The sequence below is a fragment of the Cydia fagiglandana genome, chromosome 16, assembly GCF_963556715.1.
Source record: "Cydia fagiglandana chromosome 16, ilCydFagi1.1, whole genome shotgun sequence".
Lineage (NCBI taxonomy): Eukaryota > Metazoa > Arthropoda > Insecta > Lepidoptera > Tortricidae > Cydia > Cydia fagiglandana.
The window spans coordinates 15,357,686-15,376,914 of record NC_085947.1 but is presented as its reverse complement, the minus strand read 5'-3'; the positions used below and the strand labels follow the sequence as shown (position 1 = coordinate 15,376,914).

General features: G+C 38.8%; 2 protein-coding genes and 1 long non-coding RNA gene across 3 annotated transcripts in view; 2 read left to right on the top strand and 1 right to left on the bottom strand.

Annotated features, from left to right (window-relative positions):
• Positions 1 to 1,026: 1,026 nt before the first annotated feature.
• On the top strand, positions 1,027 to 4,385 carry LOC134672339 (WD repeat-containing protein 91). Its single transcript, XM_063530234.1, has 4 exons — positions 1,027 to 1,367; positions 1,453 to 1,602; positions 2,548 to 2,753; positions 4,110 to 4,385. The coding sequence occupies exons 1-4, from the start codon at positions 1,124 to 1,126 to the stop codon at positions 4,335 to 4,337; spliced, it is 828 nt and encodes a 275-aa protein (XP_063386304.1). The 5' UTR covers positions 1,027 to 1,123; the 3' UTR covers positions 4,338 to 4,385.
• A 1,546-nt stretch (positions 4,386 to 5,931) lies between these two features.
• On the top strand, positions 5,932 to 8,570 carry LOC134672338 (protein SPMIP1-like). The gene is made up of 3 exons (XM_063530233.1): positions 5,932 to 6,182; positions 6,846 to 7,027; positions 8,336 to 8,570. Exons 1-3 carry the CDS (start codon positions 6,027 to 6,029, stop codon positions 8,544 to 8,546), a joined length of 549 nt encoding a protein of 182 aa, XP_063386303.1. The 5' UTR covers positions 5,932 to 6,026; the 3' UTR covers positions 8,547 to 8,570.
• A 2,003-nt stretch (positions 8,571 to 10,573) lies between these two features.
• Positions 10,574 to 19,229, bottom strand: part of LOC134672129 (uncharacterized) — a 144,827-nt gene continuing 136,171 nt past the window's right edge. The window contains exon 2 of the long non-coding RNA XR_010099304.1: positions 10,574 to 11,691. This is a non-coding gene — a long non-coding RNA (uncharacterized LOC134672129). The remainder of the gene's footprint in view (positions 11,692 to 19,229) is intronic.

Sequence of the window (19,229 nt, the reverse complement as noted above, 5' to 3'; positions counted from 1 at the left end):
TCGACATTTCTTACAATTTTAATTTTACTTCAAAGGTTTGACGATATCTAAAATGAACAAAAACGCTTTTATTCTTTATTGTGGTTATTAGATCACAATTTTATCGTCACGCCCCAACGTCAGGAACCAAGGGAAAGTTCAGATATTTAATTAAAATACATAAACACCTACTAAGATATGTGTTCCGCAATAATTGAAATATTTTATTATATTCTAATATATTTATTATTCATAAGCATTTCAATTATGTATATGTTTAACAAAGATATTGAAGCTTCAATTAATTGCTATTTCGTTCCACTGTGTAGCATTTATCGATATATAACATGATTAAAATCGACTTTTCACATCCCTAAAAGAGCACACATACACGTTTTTACGCACACATACACAACCTGGATGCATCAAAAAAGGCAACACTTGATTTGAAGTTCACCTTGTCAACAGTATGGTTGTCCTTTTTTGACAAATGGCATTTTAAAAGAGCGAGGAGAGAGAAATGATACTAGTTGCTGCGCCGTCAAAGAGAACAGAAAAGGTAGGGGCCTTGGTGGTGGCTAACGTTCAAAAACTATACATTGCTTTAAGTTTTATTTTGGGGTTATAGGGGTCATTGTGCTGGTTTTCGTCCGGTGTCAGTTTCCGTCCACTTGACGAAATTTGAGTATAATACTTCATTGCTGCACAAATTTGGACTTATTGCACCCTTAATATCTAAACAATTTAACTATCCACATAAAAATTATATTTCGCAAGTAGCAAATTATAAATCAAATGTGTTATTTACCAATCCGTCAAGTGGACGGAAACTGACACCGGACGGAAAACTGACGCACTTACCCTTTTCTTTTCTTTTATCAAAATGTCTTTTTTTAGAGGTATAGTTTTGTCATTAAGTTTATTTATACAGTGATATAATGAAGGATTAATCATTTATTATTTTTATTTTTTCTATAAAATGTTTAAACAATGGAATTAATTATATTTTTTTCTAAGTTTAAGTCAGATAATAATAAAAATGGCATTTATATGAACGCACCCGTCGAAAGCAAAATGTCTGTTTGCTGTCACTTTCCAATTTTTGTAAACAAATTTATTTTATTATCAAAATAAATTACTTGAAATGGCTCACATACAATTCGTTGACGAACTCGTAAGAGAATATTTACTATACAGGGGATTTACATCCACTGTAAAAGCCTTCGACAGTGACTTGAAAACTGATAAAGACAAAGGTTTTAGGGTGGACAAGATTGTGGATCAAATTTTGCATTTTATAAACGTTTCTGATCTCAACGGCTTGAAGGAGTACTGGTCCCACCTCGACAGTTTGGTTTTCTCTAAATTAGAGATACATGTTCAACCAGGTAATTTATTTTTTATCTTTAAATCTCAGGATAAGCAACATTAAAATTTGACAGTCACTTTATAAGCTCACCCCACTTGTTTCAGCTGTGAGGAAATTAGAATACAGTCTCTACAAGCTGTATTTAGTGACGGCCGCACAAGGTACCGGTGGTGTGAAGAATGAACGAGTCACAGAATTTTTTGCTAAGATGCTGCCAGAGTTGCAGGGCCAGAATGAGTGGAGGGATTGGTTCAGTAAGTATAATTTATTATTTATTTATTTATTTAAACTTTATTGCACAAAACATGAAAATAATGTACAAATGGCGAACTTAATGCCTAATGGCATTCATAATATAATTAGAAAATAAATAGTTTGTAATTTTTTTTAGGCCAATCCAGAAAATTTTTAGCCTTCTGTCTAACTAAAACAATGAAAAGTCATTTATTTCAATAGGGTGGTCCACACAGAGCAACTATACGCTCAAGGCAATCTCACACACAAAACGGTCAGTGCAGACGTGCCTCGGCCGAGGCACAAATCTCTGTGCTTAGGCAAGGCTTAGAAAAAAGACATGATAATTGGTTAAATAAAGTGTCATTCTATGGAACTTGCTAACTATGTAAACAAACCGCCATATTGAAATTGTCTCTGAATGATGAATTTACTAGCGACTTTTGTTTACATAGTTAGCAAGTTCCATAGAATGACACTTTAGTATTCTTTTTTTTTTTGCTTGTTACCTGTTTCAATATCATCATGACAAATACAAGCTGGGCCATAGGCGTACCCACGGTGGGGCAATGTGGGGCACTTGCCCCACCCTGGTCTCTGACCATAAGCTAAGAATTTCTGTTTCAATCGTACCCTGTTACAACATACCCAGCCTCTCCTACTTCTGCCCCACCCCTTAAAAAATGCTGCGTACGCCCATGAGCTGGGCAAAATCTTGTTTGCTCCTTAATAAAACATTATTCAATTCCTTCTGCTACTTCTAAGAGCCCATTCCCACTTATCAGATGTCAGACCCGGATTGTAATTGGATGTCCCAGTGGCAGAATATTTTATATGAACAAAAGAAAATGAAGCTGTTCACACTTGCCTGACACCGACTTTCTTTGCCAATGGGATTTTCTTCCAATTCAGATCCGGGCTGGGATTGTGAGAACAGGCTGTAAAGCTAAAATTAAACTTTCCAGTGCTCCCGTACATACAAAAACCCGAAGAGAACCCAACATTCAGCCTCTTCTTCACCCGAGCATGGCAAGACAGCGTGCTAGTGTCATTACACAATCTGCTAGCCACCGTGTTTCAGTGCATGCCGCAGCCTACGCTCACGAGTTATGAGAGTGATGTTGCTATGGTGAAGAGGCTACAAGATGAGCTGGCTGCACTTAAAGGAAAGGTAATACAAACATAAATGCATAAACATTAAACAAGGCATGTTTAGTGAACGGCTCATATACTATAAGGGCTGATTTAGAGGGTGCGCGAACTCGCATGCGATTTTAGTTACATTGCGGACTGTTGGTTACGTCCAATTCAACCGAACGATCAAAACCCGCAATGGTATGAAACTCGCAAGCGAGTTCTCGCATCCTCTAAATCAGCCCTAAAGGTGCTACTATATTCTGATAACTCTTGAAATAACTGAAAAAATATCTAATAGTGGCTTCTACACAATAAAATTTACAGTAAAACCAGCTTAAGGAGATTTTGAAGAAGCCATGCCAAAATAGTGTTTTACTATCCAAGAATATGAAAACAAACTGAAGGGACCACCGTAAACTACCATTTTAAGTGGGTTCCACTGTAAACTAAGTAAATTAGCTGATGTGGCCACACTAGGTAGACTACCCAAAATCTGTTTATCATAAAGACGTCAGCTGAAGATTTTGTTTACATGCCTAGTTAACAGATTAGTTCAGTTCAGATTAGGTGGAGGTGAGTGTTCCATAAGTTTCACAACCAAATATTTGAACTGTTCGAGCGGTTCTCAAACTTTTTTGGTGACGGAAGCCTTTTGGCAAGCGAACCACATATACCTATACTTCGTTTTTTTAGCATTAGAAATTAGGTAAACAATCTTGATGTGTCTTTTAATTGACAAACACATTTTAAAAATATCTTACGGCAAATATGTAACAATTATGAATCTAATACGATCATTTATATTCTTCGGCTTTCATAAGTAATAGTTTTTGATTTTTAAAAAGCGTTTTTCAATTAAAAGACATGTCAAGATCGCTTACCTTCTTGCAAGTTCTTTCTAATGCTAAAAAAAACGAACTATATAGAAGAGCTGGTTTTTTTCTTACAAGTATTTTCGCGGAGCCCCAACAGAGGCTCTGCGGAACCCTAGGGTTCCGCGGAACACACTTTGAGAATGGCTGGTTTAGACAACAACGGTTTCACTCACTTGAATTTTTAGTCACTATTGGCGAAATGTTTCGGGCCCTTCGGGAGTCCTTCCTCAGGCTCGAGTGCTCGCGGCGACTGTGCTTCGTGCGTCTAAATAGTTTAAAATATGTCTCACGAAAGTTTAATTTCGGTATCGTCTTGGGTCGTCCCATTCGTTTTTCCTCAAGTTCTTAAAGTCCTATTCTACTTTCGTCACCCATTCTATATTCGTCACAATCGTTGGTGGCTTTCAATGTAGAATGCGTGACGAAAGCAGAATAGGACTTTAAGAACTTGACGACAAACGAATGGGACGACCCAAGACGATACCTTAATTTCAAATATTTGAATTTTATTCCAGACCCATCAGCCAATAGACAAGATCTCTCCAAGCGGACACCAATCGCGACTAGCGCAGTACTCGCGTCTCAGCGGCCCCATGCCATTGGTGGACGACTTCTGCGCGGTGCCGTCAGAGCAGCTCGACAGCGGCGCGCGAGAGGCGAAGGGGCTGCGGGGGCTGATCCGGCAGATGGGCGGCAGCCCCGGCGCGCCCCGGAGCGCGGCCCGGAGTCAGAGCCAGAACTAAAACTACTCTGATTGAATGTTGAATAAATCAATCGCGGTAAAAAAACTTCTATTTATGAACCACTTACAGATTCATAGGATAGTTTAGACTTGTTTTTATTTTAATAGATTTAAGAAAATAATTGTTATTACTTGTAAATATATTAGTACATTCCGTCTATAAACTCTTATTATTTGTTTATTTTATAACGAGTATCACCTCTGTTGCTTCTACTGCTTACTAGTAAAACAGCTGTCTGACCGCCAGCAATTAACAAGTACTTAACGTTAAGACGGTTGGTCAGCTGTACGTACGTACAGTCGCCATCAGATATATCGGAGCGGCCAAGGTGCTCACAAATATCTGAACAGGCCTCTATTGTCAAGGAGTTAGAGCGCGTGCTCAGATATTGTGAACACCTTGGCCGCTCCGATATATCTGATGGCGACTGTACGTACGTACTCTCCAGCAGAGTAAACAGTCAGATATTCAAAAAACAATCCATCTTTAAGTGAGTATTAGGTATATTCTTTGATCTTTAGCTCCTAGTGAGTATTATATTCTTTGATCTTTAGAGTCTGGCTACTGAAATTTTACCTAAGTTATTGGCGGGAAATTCAAAAAATCTCGGGCTGGTCACACTTTGTGTAGTAGGAATTATAGGTTTGATACTAGACAATATTTTTGACAAGTAAGGTACCTAAGGAAATAAGTTTAATAAACGTTTACGTGGTCTCAAAGTCAGCTCACATAATTTCTACCACTATTTAAAGTACAGTCAATGACAAACACATATGTTTACGTTCCAATATTTAGATTTTATAGATATATTTCAGAACTTTTAGTTTATCCGTTTCTTTATACACTTGTCCTGTTTCTGAGATTCAGGCATTAATAAATTCACGTACTTAATCAAAGTAATAGGCAAATGTTAGAACTAGTATTTAAAGTATCAAAATATTTATAGAGCACCAACCTCATAATTTGTTTACATTTGGTTAGGAGTTGTAAACATTGCAGTTTTTCGTTATACAACGCTACACATCGAGTTCGCACATTGTCGTAATTATTTACGTGTTTAAATAATAGTTTGCGAACCTCACTCAGTATAGAAATTATTAATATTATTTAAAATAAACCCCTTAAATCCAGCAAACAATTTGAATGAATGACATAAATTGACAACTGACTTGTACCTTTTTTTTTAAATCATAGACAATTGGTGATACAACAACGAAATATCTGTCAACAATTTTTGGCTAGCCAGACTCTAGTCGTTAGTGGGTTTCTGGCATCGGCCTTAAACTTTTTGCGTTTAGACTTTTTTCTGACAACGTTTCCAAAAAATATAGGTAGGTATTTATGGCATTTGGGTTAGCTGTCATAACAAAATTCTTGTCATTTTATAGCAGTTAAATTTAAAAAAAATATTTTTATAAATTAAATAAACTAAATTGATACGTGTTTTATATATAACTAAAATAGATCAGGAACCTAACACCTAAACTTAAAAAATTCAACGGATTGTACTAGAACTTTCAACCACCGTTCACTGTAAGATTTTATTTAAAAGCTCGTAACTTAACTTCCACTGTTTCCTGATATATATCAACAAAATCGTGGAAACCTGCCCAATTTACCTACCTTCTTAAAACTGACTCCTATAACCCAGTCAGTGACAAAGGCCAACGTCTAAAATAAAGGTTCAAGATGTCGTTCGAGTTTTATCTGGATGCCGAAGTCCGCTCGAAACGCCGCATTCGCAACTGGTACTACAACAACTTGCAGAGAGTGTTGGAACAGGCCAAGGAGAACCAGGCTCGGGATATAGACACTTCTATTGCTATGGCCAAGGAACTCAAAGCGGTAAGTTTGTTCTCAACCTTCTTATACAATTAGACCGGTAAAGACGTCAAGCCCAGCTACAGCCCAACATCAGCCTTCGTGCGTTCCTATAAGCTTCACGACGACGCGCCGCACACGGACCTCGCGTTCAAAAGGAATCATATCGTTCTGTTTGGAAGCAGAATGCCTCACCACTATCACAGAATAAATAATAGTACTAGGTACAGAAGACTCGTGCACTCTAACAAAACGCGTCTGTTACGATCAGCACAGATATGGCCGCTAGGTGGCGATAGCGCCACGCGCGGCTTATGGCTTTCCCCAAAATTGGGGTAGGAACGGATGTTCTTTTAGCTACCTGTAGCAAAGCGACGAAATCTCGGAGTGAGCCACACCTGCCACTATGCTATAGACCGACCGCTTAAATGAGTCCTCGCCTGCGCGGTACGGGGGCGCCAGGGTAGGACGACTTAGGGTCGGTTGCACCAACCACATTTGACAGACTGATCAACGTCAGCCGGCGCGCCCCGGCCCTTTACTATGAAACCTTTCATACATAAAAATTTAGCGAACTCTTTAACGATACGAACAGTTTGGTGCAACCGACCCTAAGGGCGGCAGGGAAGGTGCGGGCGTCGGTCTATAAATGCTTATTTTATAAACTCAATACTTCCTCAAATCTAGATCTTGGATGAACCCCGTGACAAACCTCGTGAAGTGCCCCCTCACGACGTGATCCCACAGGAGAAGGCCGAAATGATGAAGCCTGTTGAGCCAGAAGTGCTGGACATCCTGTACGGTAGCTCGGAGAAGTATGCGGACCGGCGGTACCTCAAGGCCAGGAACAGGAAGGCACCAGAAGACAAGTTAGTGTAAAACAAATGCTAATAATACGTAATAAATCCTTTTTCTATACCGTTAAAGCCATAATCAGTCAACTTTGTCTTGGCTAAAACGTTGGTCGAATGGCTCCTCTACACGATGGGCCAACGGCGCCAATCCAAGGGACGCATTTATGCGTTAGAAGGAGCAAGTGATATTGCTATCTCATTCTACCGCATGGCTACGTCCCTTGGAGTGGTCGGCGCTGGCCCATCGTGTAGAAGAGCCAGAAAGTTTTAAGTGGACGAGGTCAAACAACGAATTTGTTTATCTTGGCTAGAGTCGGGCCGCGCCGGAGCGCATTTTCTATGTGCCTATACATAATGTATGGCAGAAGCGATGGAGTCCGCGCAGAGCTGTTCGCATCCGCGAGGAGCCGACCGGCTTGCGGTCATACAAATGTGAAATGCGCTCCGACTCCGCCCGTTCGGTGGGAATCCTACTTCAGTATGATAAAGATGATGATGATTTTTTAACTTAGTTGAATATATAGGTACCAAGGAACAATAATTGGCAAAGTTATTCGGTTCGTACCGTGTATTTTTTAGGTGTGTATATTAGAAATACTTCCTATGTACCTCCATACAATGCGCAACAATTGCTTACATTGTATGGAGATTGGAGATATTAGATAGATAAATATTAAATTAAAAAATACTTCATCGCATTGTACTGCGGTGCAGTGCAGCCCTCCACAAAGTGTTGGTGTCCAGGCTTCTCAGCAAACATACAAAGTTACGGATATATAAAACCGTTATACGGCCTATCCTAATGTATGGCTGTGAGGCCTGGTCCCTAACACTAAAAGAAGAAGGTCAGCTCCTGGTAGCAGAGAGAAAAGTTTTTCGTAAGATCCTGGGACCTATTCAGAGAGATGACGGCACCTGGAGGATCCGGAAAAATGCCGAGATCGAGGAGTTAGTGGCCGAACCCAATATCATCGGCGAAACGAAAGCGCACAGACTTCGCTGGTTCGGTCACCTACTCAGAATGGGAGAGGATCGGGCTGTCAAGAAGGCGTTCTTGGGACGACCGACTGGTAGCCGTCCAGTGGGTCGGCCCAGGTATCGCTGGGAAGACAGTGTGGCGGCGGATCTGCTTCAGCTTCGCGTCAGTAACTGGCAGGAAGTTGCGCAGGATCGGGACAGGTGGCACGCTCTCGTTTCGGAGGCCAAGATTCTCTTTGGATCGCTGAGCCAAAATAGTTAGTTAGTTTAGTTCATCGCATTGTAGATAAATCGCCCAAAAAAAATTGAGATTACCAAATCAATTAAATCATAATGTTTACACAGATATTACTTCCGCGTGGTATCGAGCTGGGACTACGGCTGGCAGCAGAAGTCGAGCCGCTTGCCCGTGAAGGATGTCCACCACGGCCGCTGTGCGCTCTTGAGAGAAACGTTTTACAGGAAGAATAACCTCAAGCCCGACCCGCCGACATACGCACAGCCGGTCGGCGGGGAGTTCTCAGTGTGCACGCAATACTCGTGCTACGCTAACTAGACGTAGGTATAAACGTTCCACATGACGAACACGGCTTAGTAGGTATGGAAAACTTACCATTAACGGCCGGTTAGCAATCTTCACAAAACTGACGGTCAATGTTAAATTCCGTACATTTTGTCAGAAATACGATACGATTTAAATTGCGCTACCCTTTATAAGGCATAAGGGTGTCAGGAATTATGCAAAATTGAACTCTATCACTTTGAAATGAAGTTCAAAATCAGGTGGAAAATATATTCCCTCTGCCTTATAAAGGCTTAGCCCTTTACCAGGCTGACATTTCAAAAGTGACAATCGAATGTCTGTCTTACTCATCGAAAATAGAACACATGTTTGAAGTGCTGTATGTGGGAATAGTAGATTGTTAACCAAGGGTGGAAAGGCACCCATTTCTGTCGAGGTTGTTTGGCGCTCGAACGCAGTGAGAGCGCCAATAGTCCGAGACAGAAATGTGCCTTTCACCCGAGTTAAACACTCTATTTTTCATATCGAATGCGAGGAAACCAAACAAGACAAGGCAATTTCGCAAAATCAGTAATGGAAGTACCTAATAGATCTACGGCCATGATTTATTTTCCTTAGGACTTACATGCAATCGGAGACTTTACAGGTGTGATTAATAACCCCTAGCGAAAATCATTTAGATTACAATATTTACGAAAACACACGTTTTTTAACAAACTGCAGTAATTTTTAAATAATTTGTTCATTATAGTATGAAAATCAGCAGGATTGCCTCTTACTTTTTAATTTTATACTTTTTCGTTCTAAAAGCCGCAACAGACTACCGGACCGCACTGCGAACTTGGTGCGCCGCACCACGTAATAACATAATAAAAGTATTTTAAATATTAAATAACAATTTAATTAATAATATAAGTAATTTTTTTCTTGTATTTTATTTAATATTCATGAATATAGTGCTAAATATCTTTAAAAATCAAAATAATATCGTACAAACGTTTAACTGTGGCTGTACAAGATTCTGCCTTTGCCCATTTACGCAAGTGTAAGGTTTAAAAAAAAATTTTTGTTGTATTCCTTTTGGTTCCCGCCTTATGAAATCGAGTAAATAGAATTCAACGAAATAAATCAAGAATAATTTGTTTTTAACAATTCACTTATATCATTTTTTATAAAAAAAGGATCAACGTGGGATTAATAAAATTAAAAAATTACCAATTGTTCCAGGCGAGGAAATAAAGACACTATTTTTCCATTTTGTTTCCACCCAGTTGTTCGTGGGACGGAGACGCAGAGGAGTACACCACTTTTCTGCACTAGAGCATAAACGTATCACTTTCTGCGCACCTTTTAGAACAACAACGACCCACTTTCAGAGCATGAGATATGAAAAAATATATCTCTTAGCCTGGTAAAGGGTACGTACAATTTCATTTTAACGTAAAGTACAAGTTAAAATGAAATTGCCCTTAGTGTCTATGTGCACCATATCCGTGTACCTATCAATGCATATCAATCAGCCGCCGCAGAATGAGGTAATTCCATTCGAGGCGGGTGTGCATGGCCATTACCTACTATAGTTCCTACATTCGTAACTGAGCCAGGCGGCTAATCCTATTGTCTATTGTTAAGTAAAACCGCACGTGCTACTTACCTGCAAAAAAGGGTCATCCTTATTCTATTTGGCACCTGAGCGCAGGCTAGTCCAACGCTCAAAAAACCAGTGTAGTTGCGCTCTCCGATAACGCGCCTTTGTTACGCATCTCGATAACACATTTTAGACTGGTTCTGTAGCGTTCGACTTGCCGGCACTCAGTAACCGAAGTACGCAGGTTTTTATGCAGGTGGTAGTGGCACGTGGCACGAGCGGTTTTACTTAACAATAGACAATAGGATTAGCTCGGGCTCAGTTACGAACCTACGAACTATACCACCTACGTACGCTGGATAGTTCTATCACTTGGAATGTTAATAAATAAAATGTACTTGCTTTACGTCTAGTCTAGTCTAACTGGTCAGCAAAAAATAATCTATCAAAAGGTCGAAAAATAATAGACATATTTATAGCAAAAAACATATAATTTTATATTTTTATTATTTACAATATTTCAACTTTTATTTACATATTAACAACAGCAAATGTACCCAGTTTAAGGCCACATCTCACTGTCAGAAAGGGAATTATTACAAAATAAAAATGTGTACAGTTAATATTATTAGAGTCGTTTACAATTAATTTACAATAATCTAGTCGTTGCCCCGCTGTAGAAGCGCTAATATGATGCATGAGGTCAATGGTAAACGCGTTTCCATGGATACATTTGGTGGTCTTGCCGTCTAGCATAATAGCATAAGTTGCGTTCTCGCGCGCGTGTCCATACTTGAAGTCGCGCTTGATGTATGGAGTCGCGCGCGAGAACGCAACTCATGCTAAACCGCCTGATGTTGCCTCCACGAGTTACAATTTATTATGTTCAAAGAGTTGACACTGTAATGATCGCGGACAACAAGCAAAAGCGAAATACAACCCAGTGTAAAGCGACCGTCCGAAGCGTAAGTCCAACCGCAGCGAAATAATTCCATAAATTTAATATTATTATGTTGCGTTACTGCTTTTGGCTTCACACACAACAATGCCGCTATAATTGCACTACGAGTAGTTACTTGTATTTTTTAAACCCTTGTTTAACCTTTTCAGCCACACGCCACATCTATAGACGTCATTACACAAGCTAATCATCTATGTAGCTACGTTTTTAACTAAAGATCCTGAAGATGGCGTGTGAGAGATATCGGTGAAAGTTTATGTTAAGACTTGAAGAAACAAATGTATCCATTGAAACACAAACTAAATAATGCTAAGATGTTACAATTAAAAATAATCAACCATCGTAATGTCAACAACATTCACTCACTCTAACAAATTATCATCTACGAAAAAATAAAATATTAATAAATATGAGACGATTTGTTCATTCTCAAGTTCAATATTTGACACATTATGTACAATAATTATCAGTCCTTATAATTTCGCGGTACAACACACTGGCTTATAATAAATTTACAGGGTTGTGTTCGCAAACGTATTCAAGAAACGTGTTGGCAAAGGGCATTTTGATTAATGTTTTATTTTACAAGAATGTTGATAAATATTTTCTGATAAAAAGCTGGTAAAACCCTTTTCCAGGAGCATTTACCCACGATTTATTAATTACATACATGTTTTTATATATTCAACTTTTGCATTCAAATTTAAGGTTCAAACTTAACTTAAAAGTTTGACATTAATCACTAAGACGTAAATATTTTATTAATATATTCTTTTGTAAAATCGTGTCTGTTCTGCTTGATAAGGGTTAACCTATTGAGTGTATACGTCCAATGACGTCGACGTGATATCACGTCCACGATCATAAAATGGATATGTTACGGTTTAAAATGTGGCAGTATCGTATTACTCATCTCTTACACCTAAATAAAAAGAGATGGATAATACGTTAGTTCCACGGATCAATGCCCTTCGCTAACGCGTTAGAAACTTGTGTACAAACTATTACTTGTGAGGAATAAGACATTATTATGCTCTCTCTCCTTTGGCGCGATGTCTTACTTCGCTATACGCTTTAGCCACGGCTATGCAACACAAAAACACGGTTAAAAGTGAAAAGATATTTTGAACCCTATTCCTTTCAAATAGAGTTCAATAATCTTTACTCTACTTATCTAAGTGGAGCTTATGTCTTTGCAATAAGGTTGACAAATTGTCAATTTACCCTTCGATCGCCAAGGGCGTCATCTGACGCGCGCGGCTATACAGCCTGGCAAAAAAGAGTAGAAATTAAAAAGTGGCAACACTGAAGTGTCATCCCTTTCAAATCAATTTGTATAAAAGAACGGGACACTACAATGTTGCCACTTTTTAATTTCTTTTTTGCGAGGCTGTACAGCCCATTATCAACCTTAGTGCATTCTGGCAAGGTTCACTATAATCACGATGACGCGCCGCACACGATAAGCCTGTGACGTTCAAAGGGTTAACCGTGTATACGGTGGAACGTTCGTGAGTACGTTTTAAGCGCCAATACCTAGGCATAAAGCATTATTAGACCTATCCTTTTTCAGGACACTTTGTGCTAAGAGGAACAGAGAAAGGTATGTGTTTATCTGTACCTCAAAGCAGCAAGAAAGGCGTGTGTAAAATATTATTTTTTGCGTTACAAAGTGGTAGGTAGCACAAAGTACGCGGTCGTTTTCACATACAATACAAATGGGTTGGTGAATGTTAAGTAATATTATCATGGAATTTAAAACATAACGATGAAATCGTATTTTCTAGATTTTAAGTCGTATATATTATATTCGTCATTTCTATTTTTAGTCCGGCCGAACACAGAAGCAGCTAAACTTATTTACAAACCACAAATATTTACTGCGACTACTCAGTTGCACAAGTAAATAAATTGACCATTTCACCTGCAAGCCTATTTATGGATCGCTTTATCCACATTTATCCACGTGATAAAACAACTGTCACTTTTTAACTCTGCGGGATAGAAAGAGACGGACACCGTTTTATCACGCTGTCACGTAGATAAATATCATATCCGTACTGGAGAAATCTCTCGTCTCCCGAGTTCCAGAAGCAATTGTTTTTGAATTTGAATTATATTATGTACTTACAATATTTTGTACACGAAACCTCACGAGGCTAAACGCTTACACCATTCCACTAACCCGGTTAAAGGCCTGTGCACACCGGCTTGCGTGTGCGTGACGTGCACGTGCGCGTGCGCTAAAATGTTGGAGCCGCACACGCACACGTCACGCAAGCGGTGTGCCGTCTCATAAGGATATCTATACTACAACGCCGCACGCGCACGTGCACGTCACGCACACGCAGCCCGAGTGCACAGGTCTTAAACCTGGAGTTACCATGGTTACCAGTATATTTTGACACTGGGTTAATGGTTTAACCGCTTAACACCGAGTTAGAGAGATGGTGCAAGAGGCCCTAACAAGTTTACATTTAACCCTTTGATCGTTAAAGAAGTCAACTGGCGCGAGCGAAGGGTTAATAGATTTAGCTACCGATTTCGGCCGTACTTCCAATGGTTTGTGATGACGTATGAGATCTGACACCGACAACTCACATGGCTATTGAAATTGCACAAATATCTGCATCTCTATCAGTTGCCATAATAGGACGCATCATGAGTTGCGGCCTTACAGGAGATGACAGTTCATAAGTATCAGCCCAAACTCCAATCTTAGTTAAAGTGCATTTGATACATTATAAATATTAAATTCAGACAATAATCATAACAAAATTATAAATAAGGATACAATTTTAATTAATATTCGAATTTTGTTCTATTAACAAGTCCACAAGAGATTATTAACCCTTTTTCAGGCAGCGTCGATCTAGACTTAGGGTAGGATCGTGAGCCTTATGAGGATATCAAGAAGATAATTTTGCGAAAGTTCGATCTAATTCGAACTTTAAATCGGATTGTTAACCCTTTTCCAGGCCGCATCAATATACAAGGTTTTCCCAAAAAATCCAAATATATTCCAATTAATCCAGCTTTGATGATTCATTTGAAGACAAGTCAAATTTCCCTAAAGTGCAATCTAATTTGAATCTTAAATCGGAATGCTAAAGTTGAAATTCTAGTGGCGCGTATGTGGTCGATAAATCGTACTATGCCTGGAAAAGGGTTAAAGATGAAGTTGTAGAGACATGTATTGTGGTCAATAAATCGTACTAAGCCTGCAAAAGGGCTAATAGTCTAATATTCTAAACTTGAATACATTTAAGCTTTTGAACGCCACAGACAGCGCATCCATTTGGCGTGCCACTGACGCCATGGGGGTAAAATTTAGTTTTATATAATAAATAATGCCAACCTAAAAGTGGGGTGTTTTTCAGTAGATTTTCATCTAAAAACGATCGACGTCAAATGCAGTCTTTGGCGTCGTTGTCACGATTTTGCGTTGACGTCAATTGCCGTCTGTGGCGTTCAAAAGGTTAAAAACAAGCAATTAATAACATTGGGGTTTTCTTTATGATCTCTACTTTGACTTAATAAGCCATAAGAAAAAACATTTTGTATACGTTTTGAAACTGGTATTTTTTGTTAAGTGGTAATAATACAACTATCATTCGTGAAATTTTGAAAAATTACGCTTTAGATTAGACATATATTGTCCTACCTATAGTTATTTAAGTATCCAGAATATTACAGCGTAGCAATATACGCACCCTCGAATGATATGAAGTTATTGTCAGAATTATAACTTCTCTTTCACACACCTTAATATTTTCTAAACATGAATGTCAAGTGCAGTGTAGAAGCACTTAACCTGGATTTTTTTAGTTACTTCAGTGAAAATACAATATTACGGCTGGCCGCGACTGCGCGACCGGCGGCGGCGGTGGCGGCAAACGTACGTGGGAAAGAAAGTTCCGATCGCTGTCTCGCTCCAACCTATGGTTACCGCCGCCAGTCACGGAATGCCGCGGCCAAGCTGTTATAGTGCCATCAGGCTTGATAATTGTGGCGGAAGGCCATAGGAAGACTGTAATAAAATAAGGCAATCTCATCGAGTTTGGGCTCGTTAAAAACGTCTTAATAAGAAATAGATGATTGTATAAAGAAAATAACGATAGGAAATAAAGTCAAAAATTCAAAAACTTATTTGCGTTAGAGTTGCAAAAATCATAAGTATCCAATAACTGGTAATTGATAAAAAAATAGTTATGTCATCTCACGTATCATCACGAAAACGTCAACGCCTTGAAAACGGAGAACTATAAGAATAAACCCTCAGCGAAAATTATGTCTTTCTTTCATTATGTGTGTTTTTCACAATTTATAACCCTTAATCCAATAATAAATTAGACCTACTTTGCATCTGCGCTCATTTATAATTTTATTCACTATTCATGCCATATTCATTCACACATCTCATAAAATAGTCAACTATAGTGAGTAACCCTTTTTCATAGTCTAGACAACATAACCCCTTTGGCTGCTAAAGACGTCATTGAAAACTTGTGCATTGCCCAAAGATTAACCTTTTCGCCGCCATTGACTTGATATAAAGTCAGTACATTTCGTGCCTCACACGCCACGACTTCATATCAAGTCGTGGTTTTGGTCAGGTTGGTTACATGCAATTTTTGACATGGCGTTGATGACACTGTATTACTTCATTGACGTGGCGGCGAAAAGGTTAACAATGACGCGCCCCTCACACGATAAGCCTGGCGTTCAAAGGGTTAAGACTGAAATGTGAAAGATTTCCCACTATTTGTACACCATTTTTTCACATCAGATCACACATAGGTATGCAATTAATATAATTTAAGGCGTTTTTGTCGGTTCCTAATTAAAAATAACTTAATAGAAATAAACGTGCATTTTTAATTAATTTAATAATCAATTTTAATTATAGCCGAAGTAAATCTAGTGCTCGTCAACGCGACTTTGAAACTGTGAACGCCAAGAATTCATAAATCCGTACGCTGTAAAAGTGACCTTCATGCTTTCAAATAGAGTCTATATTTGCTAGCTAGTGCCAATGATGTCAGCGTGTGTCATATTTTTTATAAATGAAAACCACTGCAATATGTATTTGTTGAGAAGAAACTGCAAGTTACACGGTGTAACTGAAACCTTGTAGCAATGTTAGGAATAAATGTGAAATTATAAATCTTTCGTTCAGTATAATTATGGAGATAACTTTTTCGTAAGTATCTTCGTTTTGTATTTTAAGTAAGACGGCAGTGAGTTTAAGTAGAATGAAGAAAAAACGAGTACCCATTAAGTGTACCCATCTTATATTGTAAGTTCGGCATTGAAAATCCAATGTACAGTCGCCAGATATATCGGAGCGGCCAAGGTGCTCACAAATATCTGAACACGCCTCTATTGTCAAGACGCTAGAGTCTGTGTTCACATATTGTTGAGCACCTCTTCCGCTCCGATATATCTAATGGCGACTGTACCATCGCCTTGGAGTTTTGTTGTTTTGTTTTGGAAGAGCACATTGTTTATGTGTTTGTACAGTCGACGTCAAGAATATGTTTACATTTTTCGCCTTATTACAAAGGAGTAAGGTGCAAAAGTGTAAACATATCTTTGACCTCGACTGTACAGTCGCCATCAGATATATCGGAGCGGCCAAGGTGTTCACAACATCTAAACGCGCACTATAATGCCTTGACAATAGAGGCGTGTTCAGATATTTGTGAACACCTTGGCCCCTCCGACACCTTGACACCTGATAGCCGAGCCGAACATAATAGGTGAGACCAAAGCGCATCGTCTCCGCTGACTTGGCCATCTCGAAAGGATGGGTGAAGATCGGGCAGCCAAAAGGGCCTACCTGGGGCCAACGGGGCGCCGTCCTGTTGGTCGTCCTAAATACCGTTGGGCAGATAGAGTGGAGGCAGATCTCCGTGAGCTCGGCGTCGGCGAAAGCTGGCGGGATACGGCTCTGGACCGACCAAAGTGGCGTGCTCTTGTGTCGGAGGCCAAGACTCATTTTGGGTCACCGCGCCAACAAAGTAAGTAGTAGTAGTAAGTTGGCCCCTCCGATATATCTGATGGCGACTGTACCTATAGTTGGTTTTTTTTAGCATTAGAAAGAACTTGCAAGAAGGTAAGCGATCTTGACATGACTTTTAATTGAAAAACGCTTTTAAAAATCAAAAACTATTACTTATGAAAGCAGAAGAATATAAATGATCGTATTAGATTCATAATTGTTACATATTTCCCGTAACTTATTTATAAAATGTGTTTTTCAATTAAAAGACACATCAAGATTGTTTACCTAATTTCTAATGCAAAAAAAACGAAGTATACCGTTTGTAAACTTCAGTTTACCATCGTTTTTAAGGTTTTTTATATTACATTTTTTATACAGAATGTACTAAGAAGCTTTACTTGCGTCGCGTATTTAAATAAATGTGCGATAAATTATTCTAATACTATGTACATAAGGCCAGTGGCTTTGAACAGGGCGGTATTCCACCTGTCCAATGTCATTGCGTCTCACTCTCTCATTAAACAAAATGCGAGACGCAATACACATTCGGCAAAGAAATTGTATAGTTGGAATACGCCCCATAGACACTTTCATTGACAAATTGATTTTAATTTTTACTTGATGAATGAAAGTGTCAGATTCGAATTCAGTGGAGCACGCAACCCGTTAATATCAACCACACCACCTGTCTTTCTTACATTGGATTAAATAGAAAGAGATGAATAATCGCCATATGACAAAAATATCGTAATTACTATTAGTAAGTGGCATTACTCGCGACCATACGTTTGTGGTAACTGTATTGTCATCGGATAATGTATAGATTGTATAGTACCGTAGACCGCCATATACTTTAGGGGTTGTGCACAAATCACGCGAGGTATTTTTGGCTACTTTTTGACCCCCCCTCCCCCTTGGTGATATTTGGTGAGGTTTTTGGCTATTCCCCCTCCCCCCATGCAACCTCACGTGTATTTTTTTTCAGTCGACCTAATTTTAAGATAAATAGTGTTGTATTTAGAAAATATTGTTTATTTTCTATTTTCGTTAAATACATTCGCTATTTTGAAGTGCAGAGTGAAGATTTATGTTTAACGAAACCGAGAAAAGGTATTTACTCATGTAGTTGGTTTTTTTTCTTAGTTATGTTTACTGTAGAAAAATACACGTGACGTTTCCTTATACCCCCCCTCTCCCAACGTGATCTATCGTGAGTTTTTCGTGACCCCCCCTCCCCCCATCGAACCTCGCGTGATTTGTGCACGACCCCTTAGCTGTCAAATATGAAGTTAACCCTTTGACGTCAAAGACGTCAACTGATGCGGTCAAGGTTTATGAAGACGCGTTGAGTACGATAGGTGTAGCGTTCAAAGGGTTAAGCAGATACTCTGAGTTTGTTTGTCCTTCTTAAACTATTTATCTCTTTCTATTTGATATCGACACATTCTCATCACTGCACGGCATATATGTATTTATCCTCCTAAGGCCCAGCCATACAAATGAAAAATGCAAAATTTTCCACAGAAATTTGAACCTACAATGTAGGAGATAGAGTTCATTTTGCGCTGTTCGAAAACTGAACGAAACAAAGCAAAAGCAACTCTGTTCCAATCGAATATGATTAAAATTTCATTGAACTGAATAAGTACTATAGATAGGACCTTAGGCCTTAGGAGGATATCTTTTATAAACAGGCAATAACAAAATACAAGCTTCGGGACTTACACAGAATTGCAACCAAAATTTACTATAGTTCGTTTTTTTAGCATTAGTCATAGACTACGCGATCTTCACGTGTCTTTTAATTGAAAAACGCTTTTTTTTTAATCAGTAACTATTATTTATGAAAGCAAAATAATGTAAATAATCGTACCTATATGATTCATAATTGTTACATATTTGCCGTAACTCATTTTTCAAAAGTGTTTTTGAATAAAAAGACACGTCAAGATTGTATACCTTTTTTCCAATGCTAAATAAAAAACGAACTATAATTACAAAATAAACAGAAATCAACCTTATGTTGTTGCTGATACGGTTCATTATGGTTCTGAGTTATAGTTAGTGATTTCTGGTTGTCACCAGAACTAGGTACTCGAGGGCTCTAAAGCATAGCGAATATGTCTATACCGGCTTGGAGTTTTTGAAGGTAATCTCGAG